General features: G+C 44.9%; 2 protein-coding genes across 3 annotated transcripts; one reads left to right on the top strand and one right to left on the bottom strand.

Moving 5' to 3' along the window:
• Window positions 1-211: 211 nt before the first annotated feature.
• Window positions 212-2,694, bottom strand: LOC136547331 (uncharacterized). 2 transcript variants are annotated; one of them, XM_066539290.1, is made up of 2 exons: window positions 2,546-2,694; window positions 212-1,344 (listed from the first exon to the last, which is right to left on the bottom strand). In XM_066539290.1, exon 2 carries the CDS (start codon window positions 1,298-1,300, stop codon window positions 491-493), a length of 810 nt encoding a protein of 269 aa, XP_066395387.1. In that variant the 5' UTR covers window positions 1,301-1,344; window positions 2,546-2,694; the 3' UTR covers window positions 212-490. The 2 variants fall into 2 exon arrangements, with proteins under 2 accessions (XP_066395387.1, XP_066395388.1); XM_066539291.1 differs by having other exon boundaries at window positions 2,554-2,687.
• A 9,159-nt stretch (window positions 2,695-11,853) lies between these two features.
• LOC136547332 (zinc finger BED domain-containing protein RICESLEEPER 2-like) lies at window positions 11,854-13,069 on the top strand. Its single transcript, XM_066539292.1, has 2 exons — window positions 11,854-12,590; window positions 12,677-13,069. Exons 1-2 carry the CDS (start codon window positions 11,987-11,989, stop codon window positions 12,775-12,777), a joined length of 705 nt encoding a protein of 234 aa, XP_066395389.1. The 5' UTR covers window positions 11,854-11,986; the 3' UTR covers window positions 12,778-13,069.
• The last annotated feature ends 2,814 nt before the right edge of the window (window positions 13,070-15,883 follow it).

Below are 15,883 nucleotides of genomic sequence, written 5' to 3' on the forward strand. Positions count from 1 at the left end.
AATGCGAGGATAACTGGCCAGTGATGTGATTTCCTCTGAACAAACGGTAAACAGTAAGGACTGGAGGTATGAAAGAGAGAACCCAAGAGGATGACCCAATGTTAACAGAAAACTTTCTAGAAGATGAGCACACCACACAGCAAAGGACTGCAGGTTACAAAAGAAGAGGAGGAGCCAGAGGTAAATGATTACAGCAATACTATCGGGAACAGGAAGATGAACACACCATACTTAGAAATTCATAGGTGAATACCGTTACAGGATTCAATGGTTCACACAAAGATCATAGAATAGGAACACCTAAAGCTCCCAAGAGCTTCGTACAGGGAAAAATATCAGTACTAGCATTCAGGAAAGCAAATGCTACATTTGTTTCTTGGATTGGAGAAGCCAGGCACATGGTGTGATGATGATGAAAAGTTATTCATGGATTGAACATAAGTATATAATGATATTCAATATCCACACTGCTATGTCCAGCCCATTAAATTCAGCGCCTACCACCCCTTCTTTTACTCTTCCTCCGGCTGCCCTTGTCATCAGAATCACTGTCCGATGCAGACTCAGATTCAGAAGATGCTGATGATGTGCTGTCCCTCCTGTGCCTTCTCTTCTTCTGCTTCCTTCTGTGTTGCCGCTTCTTGTCCTCGGAGTCTGAGGAACTATAACTTGAACTGCTTCCAGAAGAGTATTCAGAGTCCATCACCGATGATTCAGAGTCGGAGTCGAACACCGAAGCACCACTACTGTTGCTATCTGAATCACTCGGCGATCGATGCTTCCTCTTACTCTTTCCCTTTTTCCTTTCGGCTTTCTCCTTCTTCTGCTTTTCCTTCATCAGCTTCTGCTCCTGTTCCCTCTCCTTTATAATATCAGGATTCTCGAATTGATAAGAAACTGGTGCGCTTTTCTTCAGCTTGGGATTCTTAAGCTGCTGCGTTCTTGAGGGCCGTGACATGTACACCCGCTCATTTTTGCACTCATACGTCCAGTGACCATGCTGGAAACATTTCTGGCATTGGGTATACGCGCCAACAGAAGAAGTTTCTGAACCTTTGGGCTTCACAGTGCCCAGCTTCGCAGCCTTCTCTGTACTCATCAGATACATCTGTCTCTTGGCTTCCTTCCTCTCCTGCCAACGGCTAGGTCCCTCTTCCTTCTGCCCGTAGGCATTGACATTGCGGGCAGCAGCAGCCGCAGCTCGTTCAGCTTGAGCCCTGCTCAATCCCTTGGCCACGGATAACGTGGCTGCCTTTATTCTGTCTGCAGCAGCATGTGGCTTATCATCATTCCCAGACATCTTGATTCACCCAGAGAGAACAAGATTATCCCAAATCATCAACTCTGCAAAGAATAAACTGTGATGTTCAGTAATGAACTAATGAGGTCAGCCATATCTTCAGTAAAATAACAATAATAAAATTGGTTCAACCTCAACCCAGCCAAAATTAGGAGATATGCACACAACATTCAAACCCCACGTCTCACCCCTTTTACTATAAGGATAAATAGAATACAAGGCACACATTTAGTCAGAGTATTTTGTATATTTATATTTTGGTTTCTCACACGTCAGACACTAAATATAACAAACTAAGAGTAGATAACTATATATAGAAAGTAACTTACATAATTATATGGTTTCGTATTTCAGTATTTACTGGAGTGCAGAGGCAGTACGTGACCATTGAAAGTTCGATAATCAGATTATCAAGTTCTCACACATAAACACTAGTTTTGTCTCGCATTGTTACTGCTCACACATATAAACAATCAAATCATCGTGCTATTCTAGTTCTAATGGCTCGAATTAAAAGCTGTCTGAGATAAGCCTTGCAATTTCAAACAACCAATTCACCCAATTAACCATATATCATATATACCATACAGAATTCAATAACAAACGAGATCAACCGACAACCCACCACTAGCTACCGAGTACATTATAGACAAAGTGTATATAAATAACAAGCAAGAAAACAGTACAATACCAAGCACTAAGTCCGGTTGGCAAGAACCAAGACCTGTAAACTAGTACTACACTTGCACGGAACAAAAGGCGGATATCACTAATTCTACTGATAGAGAATCCACATTTCGGCGCTCCAGAGTAATAGATCTGGCGGGCAATTGACCAAAGCCTCGGAGGTGAGAAGGCAGGGGCAGAGAGGCCCTGGTGAGCTACATACAGGGTGAAGCGTCCAGTGGCTCTAACCGCTGCCCTAAGCGCCGTGGTCCCGTGGAAGAAGGGACCGGCGCACCGGTGGTTCCGGAGTGGAGGTGCGCCTCCGCCGCCGCCACGGCGCTGAGGTTGGAGACGGCGGGCGGGAACGCGTGCGGCCAGGGAGGCAGGGACCTGGGTTTCACCTTGGAGACTAGGCGCGCGGGGGAGCAGACGCCGGTGCACTACACGACCCTAGGGTATCCAACAGAACGACGAATCCCCGAGACAACACCACCGCCCATGAACCTAATCGACGCACGCTGCAGGCGTGGAATCTAAGAAGATAGCGAGGCGGAGCGGGGAAGGAGAGGGGGAGCGAACCTGCTTACCAGCCGGAGCGCAGCGGAGCGGAGGCCGCGAGGTCGCCGCCGTGAACTAGGGTTTGGCGGTGCGGGGGTCGGGGACGAGACGGAGCCGCCCGGTCCCGGTTTGATTTGTCCCGGTCTGGAGGAGGGAGAGGACGAGTCTGATTGGCGATTGCCCGAGGCGGTCGCGGGCTCGCGGCTCCGGCTTCCCTGAACGACTCGGTCGGACGGGTTGGGCCGGGCTGCGGTCGAACATTCAATTGGGCCGCGTCTGTCTTAAACTCTAGCCCTTTTGCCTTTTTTTTAAAAAAAAAAAAAGACATTGCAAATTGCGTTTTCATGTGGTACTCCCAATTAGGAGTACTTATTACCGTATTCAGTCGGGCGGACATTGAGGCGGTCACATTACAAATTCGTATATGTACGAATGCCTAACGGAAATCAACAATGATATGCCACGGGCGGTTGACCTAGGACTCTTGTGTAGACGCGGCTCCGCACGCTCCATCTCTCTCAGAAACAAAAACGATAATGATATGTCACAGACGTCCGATCCGTGACTCTCATCCGGACGTGGCTCCGCAGGAGTAGGCCCCATCACTCTCAGAAACAAAAAAAAAACAAATCCCCACTTGCTCATCTGCTTATCTACCCTTGGCCACCGCAGTGTGGCCGCTCATTCGTCCGCGGCCTTCCCCCACCGTGCCCTCGTCGGTTGCCGCGCTGTGCCCTCTCCCCCCACCCCGTTCCCCATCTCCGGCCGCGACGTGCGCCCATCCCAATCACCTGCACCGCCCGCTCCCTCGCCATCCGTTCGTCCCCCGTCGTCGTCGCACCGCCATGGCTGTTGGGTGCACGTGTGAAAGCTCTAGTTTGGTTTTGGTGAATTGATAAAACTCTAAGTGCTAACCTAGTTTATCAAAGTGATTATGAGATAGGTAACACTACTCCGAGTGGTGAAGCAAATGAAGATCATGATATGATGATGGTGATGCCATGATGATGATCAAGTGCTTGGACTTAGAAAAAAGAAAAAAAAGAAAAAGCTCAAGACAAATGTGAATTGATAGGAGCTTTTTGGTTTAGTGATCAAGACACTTAGAGAGTGTGATCACATTTATGATCGATAGCCGTACTATTAAGAGGGGTGAAACTCGTATCGAAATGCGGTTTATCAAAGTGCCACTAGATGCTCTAACTCATTGCATATGCATTTAGGATCTAGTGGAAAGCTAACATCCTTGAAAATATTTGTGAAAATATGCTAATACACGTGCACAAGGTGATACACTTGGTGGTTAGCATATTTGAGCAAGGGTGGAGAAGTTGGTGAAATGAAGGAGGTGATAGTCACTGAGAAATAGTGACCGGACGCTGGTCACACAGTGACCCGACGCTGGGGTCCTGCGTTCGATCAGTGGCGCGTAGTGAAGGCCGCCCTCTGTCCCTTGATCGGACGCAGGTTGAACACTGTTCAGCGTTCGATCATGCTGATGTGGCGACGCACAGAGAAGATGGAGAGTGATCGGACGCTGGGGAGTCCGGTCGGGTGTGACCATACATGTCCGGCCACGACTGTAACCTTACTAGAAGTAACCGGACGCTGGGGTCCTGTGTCCGGTGCTACACTATAGTGCGTCCAGTCACAACTTAAGTGCACTGATGACTGTTGAGATCGGGCGATTAGCATTTGAAGCAGGGGACACGTGGCGTGCATCGCGCGACCGGACACTGGGGTCCTACATCTGGTCAAACCAATCGGTGCGTCCAGTCGCCCTAACTTTTCAGAGAACAGAGAGCCAAGGCTCTATTCGTGGGGGCTCTCTATTTAAGCCCCATGGCCGGCTCAAGCTCACTCTCTTGGCCATTTGCATCGTCATAGCAACCTTGTGAGCTTAGCCAAAACCCTCCCACCCATCTTCATCATTGATTCATCATCTTTATGAGATTGGGAGAGAATCTAAGTGCATTGCTTGAGTGATTGCATCTAGAGGCACTTGGTGTTCGTGTTTTGCTGCCGGATTCGCTTGTTACTCTTGGTGATTGCCACCACCTAGATGGCTTGGAGCAGTAGAGGAGGATTGGCATAGTTGGTGATTGTTCGTGGCCATCTCCAGTGATTGTGAGGGGACTTGTGCCTTCCCTAGCGGAGCGCTGAAAGGTAACCCTACTGGATTGCTCATGTCATTGAGTTACCTCACTTGTGGGTAGGTTCTTGTGGTGTCCAATTGTCTGGACGAGGTTCGTGCAACACCTCTTAGCCTCCGAACCACCAAGTGTTGGTCGACACAACCGGGACGTAGCGTGTTGGTAAGCACGTGAACCTCAGGAGAAAATTGGTTGTCTCTTACCCTTTGGTATTCTCCCAGTGAATGAGTTAATATTCATCTTGTGATTAGTTCACTCCTGTACGCAGCGGTATAATCACCTTACTTACCTATTTACATACTCGTAAACTAGTTGTAGTAAGCTCTTTAGTGTAGCTAGAATTGAGAGCTTGCTTTGTAGCTTAAGTTTATCTAGTGGAGCTCTTTAGTGTAGCAAGTGTGAGAGCTCTTAGTGAGTAGTGACTTAGTAAATTGTGTGTTTAGTGATCATAGTAACTAGAATTATTGGATAGGTGGCTTGCAACCCTTGTAGAGCTAGAGCAAGTTTGATTTACGCTATTTGTCATACTAATCAAATTGCTCTAGTTGGTTTGTAGATTTTTAAATAGGCTATTCACCCCCCTCTAGCCATATTAGGACCTTTCAATGTGCCATGGTGCCTCAGGTCTTTCCCAGATGAGCCAAGGGCACCAACGAGCGCACAGGTGCTAGTGAAGCTCGAGCGCCTCGGCCGACCGCGTGGCTCCCACCCTGACGACCGGAATCAACTGGCCCAGCCTTTCCCCTCCTTTATAGCACATATGTATGTTTTAGTGTTTCAGACGTTTTAGATGTATATTGTAATTATTTCATCTTGATGTTGCAAAAGTAGATCGGGGGATGTTGCATATGTTGCAAGTGTTTCAGAGGCATTTTGCAAGAGTGTGTTCAAAATGTTTCATTTGTTTCCAAACGTATGCCGCATTCATCTTTGATCTGGATGTTATATATGTTTCACACATGAAGGGGACCATAACGCCTAAGAGGGGGGGGTGAATTAGGCAACTTAAAATTATAACTCTAAACTAGGCCTAAACCTAGAGCAAGCGCATAAGCGGTGGTCTAATCAACGTAAGCACTTCGCGAAGCACCTACGCTAATCACCTAATGAATCACTAAGCACTATGCAAGTGGAGATCACTAAAATGATGTATCAACACCCTAGATATGTTTTCTCAGCTCCACCATTCTCATTTGGCTGGTTGGGGGTCTATTTATAAGCCCCACTGAGAAAGTAGATGTTGGGGACGAAATCCCACTTTTTTGCTACTGACCGGACGCTGCTGTCGTCCTGACCAGACACGTCCGGTTGTCCTAACCGTTAGAGCCGCGATCAACTGATCGGACGCTGCCAGCGTCCGGTCACATGCCACCGGACATGTCCGGTCGCAATTTTGTCGCTCTAGAACCTTTCTGTACTTGATCGGACGTTGCAGTCCAGCGTCCGATCGATTTGCCGCCAGCGTCCGGTCAGTACTGAATGTGTTTCCGGTGATGATGAATGGTACCATCGGTGCATCCGATCGATTTTAGTACTCAGTGTCCGGTCGCTGCTGCTGATGCCTGTTGTTGTCGAGCCTCTTGATCGGAGTGTCTGGTCGCTTTTCGCCAGCGTCTGGTCCAGCGTCCGGTCACCTCTGTGAGCTCGTTTCTTCGTGATCTTGCGTCTGGCTTGGTTCCTATCTTCATGCTTGGACTTTGCTTGGTATCTTGAGTCTTTTCTTATACTTCTAGGGTCTTGCTTAAGGTGTTGATCATCGGATCATCACGTCGCCTTCGTCCAAGTCACGTCTTGCACCCTATTGAACTACAAAGCAATCACTTGTAAATTCATTAGTCTAATTTGGTTGTGTTGGTCATTAAACACCAAAATTCAAAGTAAATGGGCCTAGGGTCCATTTTCCTTACAATCTCTCTCTTTTTAGTGATTAATGACAACACAACCAAAGCAAGCAAATAATAAAAATTTGGAATTTAAAAACTATCTACTTGCTAGGATGCAATGCAAGGGGCAAGGTTATATGATGCTAAAAGATGCTACTTGTAAGACTAAAAGATACCACTTGAAAACTTATCTTGCCCTTGCAAATGTCCCCATGTGGTATTATGGATTTAAGCCTTGCTTTTTGGTCCTACAAATTCTCCCCATTACATAGACTAATCCATAATCCACTATCCTCCCTTTTTCGGACCATTACCACTTATAGACCATTACTACTTGTAAATTATTATGATCTTGCTTTTGGTCCTCTAAATTCTCCCCCTTTGGAATCAAACACCGAAAAGGAAGACATTAGTAGCATAAGGGAGGGTCAAACTTTGTGAACCTTTGTATGTGGAGTGGGATAGGTCACAAAATTTGACTCTCACATTACATAGACTTAGCTTCCCCTAAATATATGCATACATATGATGTAGAATGTAGTTTATGCATAATTGGCAAATTAATGCTCAAGGGAGTTTAATCTATATAATGCATGGAGAAAGCATATAAATGTCAAAGTGAAATCAACATAATGATATCGGTTTAGAAATACCACATATGGAAAACAATTTGATTTCTACCACTTGCAATATGTGGTGGATATTTGAAGTATGATGCTTTACTCCGGGGACTCCATTTTCCTTGCAATGAGACTACTACACACATGATAAGCTTGAAAAGGTGTTAGTCTTAAAGCATCCAACTTATAGAGTAACCATCCCTAAATTTGTGCACACAACTATAGAATACTTGTAGGAGACATGCACATTGATTTTAGAATAAAAAATACCACTTGAAAGATGACATCACATGAATATGAGAATCATTTTTAAAGGTGATATTCAGGAGAAGTTATCTATAATTTGGACTTTGTCACGTATTAGATGAACAATTATAAAACGAGCTATGTGCCGTGCTCCTAAACAATTTAAACCATGTAAGTTTGCTCCAAGGGTCAAGAGTGAAACCGAGCAAGCCTACCATATGATTTACCTAGTGTATGCATGACAAGAGATTAAACATGCAAATGCAAACCTAGGCATGAAAAGTAACTAGATGATAAATGATACCACTTGTAGGAAATTAAATCTTATATCACTTGAAGAAAATTAAATCTAGTCACCTAACATGGAAAGGGGAATTTAGGTCCATAGTATTCACTAACCCACTTGGCAATGCCTTTGTCCATAATGATGCACCCCATGAAATGCACCCATACTTTGCCAAGTCTCCAAATTCCCTGAAGTCCATCGGACTTCTCACTTCCCTTTTGAGATCCAAACCTTCTTGGTGCTCTTCATGTTGGAAATGATTTTCTTTGGCACCCAAAAGCGTTTGACCCCATTGTTGGCTTGCTTGTTTACCTTGATGGCCACCACCTTGCCGTTTTTCTTCTTCTTTAACAAGTATGGTGTGGAGGCCTTCTTGTCCACCTTGTTGGTGTAGGTGTTGGAGAGCTTGCTTGTTTGTTTTTTTTCTCTTTCTTCTTTGCTCCTTCCCCATCCTTCACCTTGCACTTATAGGACTTGTGGCCTTCCTTATGGCATACGTAGCAAACCACGGTTTGTCCTTCATCAAGCTTCTTCACTTCCTTAATGGTGTTATCTTGATGAAGTTGGGCTTGCTTTGTCTTGCCTTTCACTTGAGTCAAGTCCTTAGTGAGGCAAGCCACTTCTTGCTTGAGTTGCTCATTCTCCTTTGCAGCCTCTTGTGTGAATGTATCTACAATAACTTTCTCAACACAAACTTGGTTGCATAAGGGTGAGTCTAAACATAAATTATTGCAAGAAGTAGAGACAACCTTTTTAGTCATGTCAAAGATTGAACCTTTCTTATTAGGTGCCTCGGTGGGGGTTGTACCAACGGCTTCAAGATTAGCAACTTTATTAGTTAGCTCATCACAATGTTTGCATATGGTTTCCATTTTAGCAAGCAAACTTTTATATGCATCTTGTGATCTAGCTAACTTTTCTTTTAATTTTTAATTTTTCTTTACAAGTTGCTCATCATTGATTGTGCAAGTATTTGTTGTTGCACTAGCCTCAAGTTGCTCAATTTTAGTAAATAGTTCAATATTGAGATTAGCAAATGTCTCATATTGTTCAAACAAAGTTTTATATGCTTTTTGTGAACTATCTAGCTTTTCTTTTAATTTTTTGAGCTTCTTTTGTTGACTAGTGCAAACTTTAGCATAGTTAAGATTTTGTTGCACAATTTCATCATAAGAAGGCATTTCATCATCACTATCACTATCACTAGAGGATGAGTTTTCGTTACCTCGTGCCATAAGGCACACACGAGAAGATCTTGATGATGAGTAAAGATGGCAACGGGCAAAGAAAATCCGCGTACCCGCGGGTACCCGACCCGGTGGGCGCGGATACGGGCGCGAACCTGTGCCCGCGGGCACGGGCGCGGGCATAGAGTTGTGCCCAGCGGGCAAAGGTAAATGGGTAAAAAAAGAGCATGCCCGCATCCGCAAACCCGCGAAACCCGCACTGACATGTGGGGCCACCGCGTAAGACTATATAACCTTTAGATTCTAGGGTTTCAGTTCACTCATCCGTCGTCCCAAATTCCCAATCCCATCCCAAGTCGCGCCTCCGGAGTCTGGCCTCCCCAGTCCCCATCGGCGTCGCGCCTCCCCAGACCCCAGCGGCAGGCGTCCGGCATCGCACCTCCAGGCTCCGGCCTCCCCAGCGCCGTCGCTCCTCCACTCCGGCCTCCCTTAGACGGTCAGATCCCCAGCCGGCCAGCCCCCAGTTCCCTGCCGTGGAGTGTCGCCCCGTCGCTTTAAAATCCCCCACCGCTGTGTGTCCCTGCAGAGATTGAGATTTGGGGGCAACAAGCTGCAGCAGCATCTCCATCGCTCGCCCACCTCCGCTCCGCCTACCGAGGAGGAGGAGGAGCGCCGACCGGCCGGACCGCCGGATCCACAACCGGTAAGAGTAAGATGACCGCCTGCACTCTCATCTCCTCCTCGCTGGTTGCTTCCCAATCGCTGCCTAGATCTGCTGCTAGATTCTTGCATGCATGCCGTCAGGAACCAAATCCCCCGTTCCCCGTGTATACTAGGAGTAGTAGTAGTTTCTTTTCTCCATGCCTAGATCTGCCGTCAGGAACCAAGATCTGCTGCTAGATTCTTGCATGCATGCTAGATCTGCTGCTAGATCTGTCTCCAGCTTCCACACTCTAGCTACAATCTTTACAGCTATAAATGCCGCAATACTTGATTGGCCAAATGGTAGAAGCTAGAAGGCAATGTCATGACGCATATTCTCATATCAATTCTTTTGTAATACTCAGGGTTTTAATTTCAGATACTAGAGCAGAAAAAAAAGTCAACCAGTAGCACAGATTGGTCAGTTTCTAAGCAAGTTTTAAGACGTCATAAAGTTACTAAATGCACATATATGCAAAACAGAAACAGCAAAAACGAAAAAAGTCCTAATATACATAAAATGCTCCCAACTATGGAGAAAAGAGATATCATATTGTAACTCCTTTTCTGAAAATGATAACTGCAATGTGCACAGCTCCAGCCATGCGCTGCTCTGGCTGACTGAGAGTTTGCAGCAAGACATTAGACTGGAGGGTTCACCTTAGGTAAAGACAAATGAACAAGAAGTGCTAGAACTAGAGTTGTCTCGAGCATTTTAGATTGGGATGAATACACCTAACTAGAGATCTTTGCAACAAAAAGTTAACTGATTATCTGTGATGACATCTTTGATGGTATTGGATTCGTGATTATAAGCCTTTTCGCTTGTTACAAAACTAACTTCTGAAAATAACAATATGAAACATCATGGCTTTGTTTGGCTAGAATGGCGACCCCTGGTAGCTCCCAAGTGCAAACCTCCCATGCAACTGCTGCAGTTGGTACTGAGGAGGACAAAGCCGTGGATGTTGTGAACGTATCAGAGGGGGAGGAGGACTCGGATGATGGTGGGCGGCCTTCAAAGAGAAAGCTCACCTCTGTAGTCTGGAATGACTTTGAAAAAGTGCGTGTTGATGGAGTTTGGAAGGCCAAGTGCAACCACTGCAACAAGAAGCTTTCAGCCACATCAAGAAATGGTACAACTCACTTGAAAACTCATTTGAAAACTTGTCCCTACAATAACAAGAAGGCAGGAACAAAAGTTCAAACTAATTTGAGGTTTGGAACCACTGAAAAGGGGAAAGTAGCTGTAGAAAGCTATGTGTTTGATCAAGATGTAGCTAGAAAAGCTCTTTATTCCATGATTATACTGCATGAGTACCCGTTGTCCATTGTTGATCACCATGGCTTTCGTAAATTTGTTAGTGCATTACAACCTTTGTTCAAAATGGCAACTAGAAACACTATTAGAAGGGACATCGTGAGTTTCTATGAGGGAGAGAAAAGGAAAGCTAGGATATTCTTGCAAAGGTCAAATTGTCGTGTTGCTATCACAACTGACCTTTGGACAGCTGAAAATCAAAAGAGAGGCTATATGGCAGTGACTGGACATTTTATTGATGACTCATGGACGCTTAGAAGCTGCATATTGAGGTGAATATCTTAATTCTGCTTGCTGTCCAGATTGTATAATTATGTTAATTATGTCCAGCTAAATTATTGCTTACTGTCCAGGACATTTTATGAACTGTCCAGCTAAATTATTGCATTGTTTGATGTAGGTTTATGTATGTGCCATGCCCTCATACAGGAGAGGTTATTTGTGACGCATTGCATAAATGCCTCCAGAGTTGGGATCTTGATCGGAGGGTATCAACTGTGACTCTTGACAATTGCAGTGCCAATGATAACATGATTGGCTTAATGGAAACAAGGCTTGGGGCGGCTAATATGCTATTGAAAGGAAAATGGCTGCACATGCGGTGCTGTGCACATATTCTCAACCTCATTGTGAAAGATGGCATGGTAGTAATTGGAACTGCGGTTGCGCACATCCGAGAAAGTGTTGCTTATTGGATTGCTACTCCAAAAAGGTATGAAAAGTTTGAGAAAACTGCTCTAGATGAAAATGTTGAATTGGTCAAGAAGTTGCATTTAGACTACAAAACCAGATGGAACTCAACCTACATCATGCTTAGCATTGCTATACCTTATAGGAAGGTTTTTGAATGTTTGGGTGAGCTCGATAGGAACTATGATATTCCAGCAGCAGATGATTGGACATTTGCTACTAATGTTTGTGAGAAATTAGGGTTATTCTATGAGCTTACTGAGCTGTTTTCTGGGACAAAATATGTTACAGCTAACCTATTCTTCCCTAAAGTATGTGAGATTAAACTTAAACTCAACTCTTGGGGTCATGATGAAAATGAAACTATTAGGAACATGTCTGCTGCCATGATAGAAAAGTATGATAAGTATTGGGCTGACATCCATGGTCTTATGGCTGTTGCTGTTATTCTTGATCCACGTCTTAAGATGACAATGTTACATGCTTGCTATATTGCCCTTTTTGGAGAAGAGGCTGCTGGAAAATATGTTACAGAGGCCCAGGAATTGCTTACTGGTTTAATGAAACATTATCATGTGAAAGACCAAGAGTCTGTGGCTACATCCTCTGGTGGTGCCCCTTCTACAGTTAGTGCAGCTGCTGTGTTGTCCATATTTAAAATCCTTGCTGCAAATAAGAAGACTACAAGCTTTGTTAGAAGTAAGAATGAGCTTGATCGCTACTTGGAAGAGGAAACTCTTCCTCATGATGAGAATGATTATTTTGATATCCTTGGCTGGTGGAGGTTGGAGGGAGCTCGTTATCCTACTTTGAGGCTAATTGCTCGTGACATTTTGGCTATTCCAATCACCACAGTAGCTTCTGAATCGGCTTTCAGTACTAGTGGGAGGGTTTTAAGTGAGCATCGCAGTCGTCTTACTCCTAAAATGTTGGAAGCTTTGATGTGCAGCCAAAGTTGGCTTCGTCACAATCTCAAAGGTATAAAAATGTGCATTTACAATGAATTCTTTTCATTAATACATGGACTGTATACTGCAGCTACTAATGTTTGAACTTGAATGTAGATGAGGGTGATGGAAGGTTCAATAGCTTTTGGTCATGCCTTGAAGACAATGAAGAAGATCTGAAAGATGAATCTTGCATCACTAGAGTGGATTCCGACTAATTACTTGTTCATGTCTTGTTTATTTGCATCACTTGGAAGACTTTGCAGTTGAACAATGTGTACTTGTATGGTAGGCCAGTACTGTATTGTTGAATGTGTGGACCGTTGTGAACTATTGAACTGTGTTGCATGATTTATGATTGTGATGAATTGAGATTATGAACGTGTGATGAATAATTGAACGTTGTGATATATTTAAACTTTTGTCATTCTGTGTTAGCTGTCATGTTAAATGTCATCTATTTATACTTCTAGCGGGTATGCGGGCATGCCCGCGGGCAAAACATGCCCGCGGATAGCAGGCGTGGGCGCATAGTGCTGCCCATGGCGGGTGGCGGGCGCGGGCGCGGGCACATATATATTGTCGCGGGTGCGGGTTTGTGATTTCTATACCCGCGCGGATTTTACCCGTTGCCATTTTTAATGATGAGTGCTTGTGCCCTCACCTCTTGTGATGGTCTTCTTCTTCACTTGAAGAATCATCCCATGACCTTATTGATGTGAGGGCTTGGTTCTTGCATGCCTTGTTCTTTGTCTTGGGTGTGGACTTGTTTGGACAAACTTCCACAAAGTACCCCAACTCGCCGCATCCATTACATCCTCTCTTTCTTTGCTCTTTTCTTTGATTGGTGAACATGATATCTTGAATTTGGATGGGCACACCCTTGACATTGAGCCTTTGGATTATCTTCTCTATCTTGTTGATAAGTTTGATTGATTCTTCATCAAGGTCGGAGGTGGAGGTGGAAGATTGATCATCATCACTTGAATCATCATCATCATCATCCTCATCTTCTTCTTCATCTTCACTTGGGGAGCTTGAGCTTGAGCTTGTCTCAACTCGCTTGCCCTTCATCTTCTTTTTCTCACTATATGCGAGAGCTTTACCTTTGCTTGATGAAGAGGCTTCTTCTTGACCCATCTTGCGTGACATTTCAAATACCACTATCTTGCCAATTACTATGGCCGGGGTCATGGTGCTCAAGTCCTTTATGTTGTGAAGGATGGTGATGATACTTGCATATTTCTTTTGTGGTAGCACGGAGATGATCTTCCTCACGATGTCCGCATCATCTAGCTTTGTTAATCCTGTTGAATGGAGCTCATTGATAATTAGATTCAAATGAGAATACATATCATGAACAAGCTCATCATCATTCATTTCAAAGGAATCATAATTTTATTTAGCTAGACAATGTTTTTGCTCACGGACATTACTTGTGCAGTCATGGAGCTATTGAAGTTTTAACCAAATTTCATATGCCGTATTTAAAGTGAACACTTGGTTAAACACATCCATGCTAAAAGATTCAAACAAGCAATTTTTAGCTCTAGCATTGAAATGCATTTCTTTTTCTTCACTCTTTGTTGGTTTATCGAGATTCTTAATGGATTTCATCCCGTCACGAGTGACTCTCCAAACACCCAAATCAACCTCTCAAGGTGACAAGCCATTCTAGCTTTATAGTAAGGGAAGTTAGTGCCGTCAAAGTGCGGAGGCCTAGAGGTATCCATCCCAACCACTCTAAATAGCGTCGGCTCAACGGTGGTTAAGCCAAAGGTCCAAATTGAGCCAACCGGCTCTGATACCACTTGAAGGGGACCGTAACGCCTAAGAGGGGGGGTGAATTAGGCAACTTAAAATTCTAACTCTAAACTATGGCATCTTTTTCTAACCTTAGCAAAACGTATGTAAAAGATAAACTATCTAAATGTGCAACTACGGTTTTGCTAGTGTGTTGCTATCTCTACCGCAAAAGGAGTAATGTAAATAATATAAATGCGGAAGCTAAAGAGCTTAGTAGAGATATGCAAACTCCCATCAACGACTCCGGTATTTTTACCGAGGTATCGAGAAGCGCACAAGCTTTCCCATAGTCCTCGTTGGAGCCCCTCGCAAGGAATCCCTTGCAAGGGCCAAGCTCTCGGTCGGGTAACTCCGTGGATAGCCTCGGGCCTTCCCCACACGCAAGTGGGTCTCCGATGTGCCTTTCGACAAGCCTCTTCCGGATGCTCCCCACCGTCTTCACTATCAAGCTTTCGGTCGAAACGCCGCGGGCCTTGTTCCCTCCGGTACACGGTGGCGGCCACACCACAAACACGGTTGGTGTGATCTCGCAAGACTACAAGCCCCTTCGATGTCCAACAATGGTGCGCGCAAGCACCGAGTGGTAAGAGGTATGCAAACCTCACTAAACACTAGGCCTAAACCTAAAGCAAACGCATAAGTGGTGGTCTAATCAATGTAAGCACTTCACAAAGCACCTACGCTAATCACCTAATGAATCACTAAGCACTATACAAGTGGAGATCACTAAAATGGTGTATCAAGACCCTAGATATGTTTCCTCAGCTCCACCATCCTCATTTGGCCGGTTGGGGGGTCTATTTATAAGCCCCACTAAGAAAGTAGCCGTTGGGGACGAAATTCCGCTTTTTTTGCTACTGACCGGACGCTGTTGTCGTCTTGACCGGACGCGTCCGGTCGTCCCGACCATTAGAGCCGCGATCCACTGATCGGACGCTGCCAGCGTCCGGTCACATGCCACCAGACGCGTCCAGTCGCAATTTTGTCGCTCTGGAACCTTTCTTTACTCGATCGGACGCTGTAGTCCTATGTCCGGTCGATTTGCCGCCAGCGTCCGATCAGTATTGAATGTGTTCCCGGTTATGATGAACAGTACCATCGGTGCGTCCGATCGATTTCAGTACTCAGCGTCCGGTCGCTGCTGCTGACGCCTACTGTTGCCGAGCCTCTTGATCGGAGCGTCCGGTCGCTTTCCGCCAGCGTTCGATCCAGTGTCCGGTCACCTCCGTGAGCTAGTTTCTTCGTGATCTTACGTCCGGCTTAGTTTCTATCTTCATGCTTGGACTGTGTTTGATATCTTGAGTCTTTTCTTGTACTTCTAGGGTCTTGCTTTAGGTGTTGATCATCGGATCATTACGTCGTCTTTGTCCAAGTCACGTCTCGCACCCTATTGAACTACAAAACAATCACTTGCAAATTTATTAGTCCAATTTGGTTGTGTTGGTCATCAAACACCAAAATCCAAAGTAAATAAGCCTAGAGTCCATTTTCCTTACAACACATATGTTGCAACAATAT

This window comes from Miscanthus floridulus, chromosome 3 (genome assembly GCF_019320115.1).
Source record: "Miscanthus floridulus cultivar M001 chromosome 3, ASM1932011v1, whole genome shotgun sequence".
Classification (NCBI taxonomy): Eukaryota; Viridiplantae; Streptophyta; class Magnoliopsida; order Poales; family Poaceae; genus Miscanthus; species Miscanthus floridulus.

What these genes read in the sequence shown, in the direction of transcription:
- LOC136547331 (XM_066539290.1), bottom strand. Translation starts at nt 1,300, where the DNA reads ATGTCTGGGAATGATGATAAGCCACATGCTGCTGCAGACAGAATAAAG.
- LOC136547332 (XM_066539292.1), top strand. Translation starts at nt 11,987, where the DNA reads ATGTCTGCTGCCATGATAGAAAAGTATGATAAGTATTGGGCTGACATC. An exon ending in GCTTCGTCACAATCTCAAAG is followed by an intron (nt 12,591 to 12,676) that starts GTATAAAAATGT and finishes ACTTGAATGTAG; the next exon opens with ATGAGGGTGATGGAAGGTTC.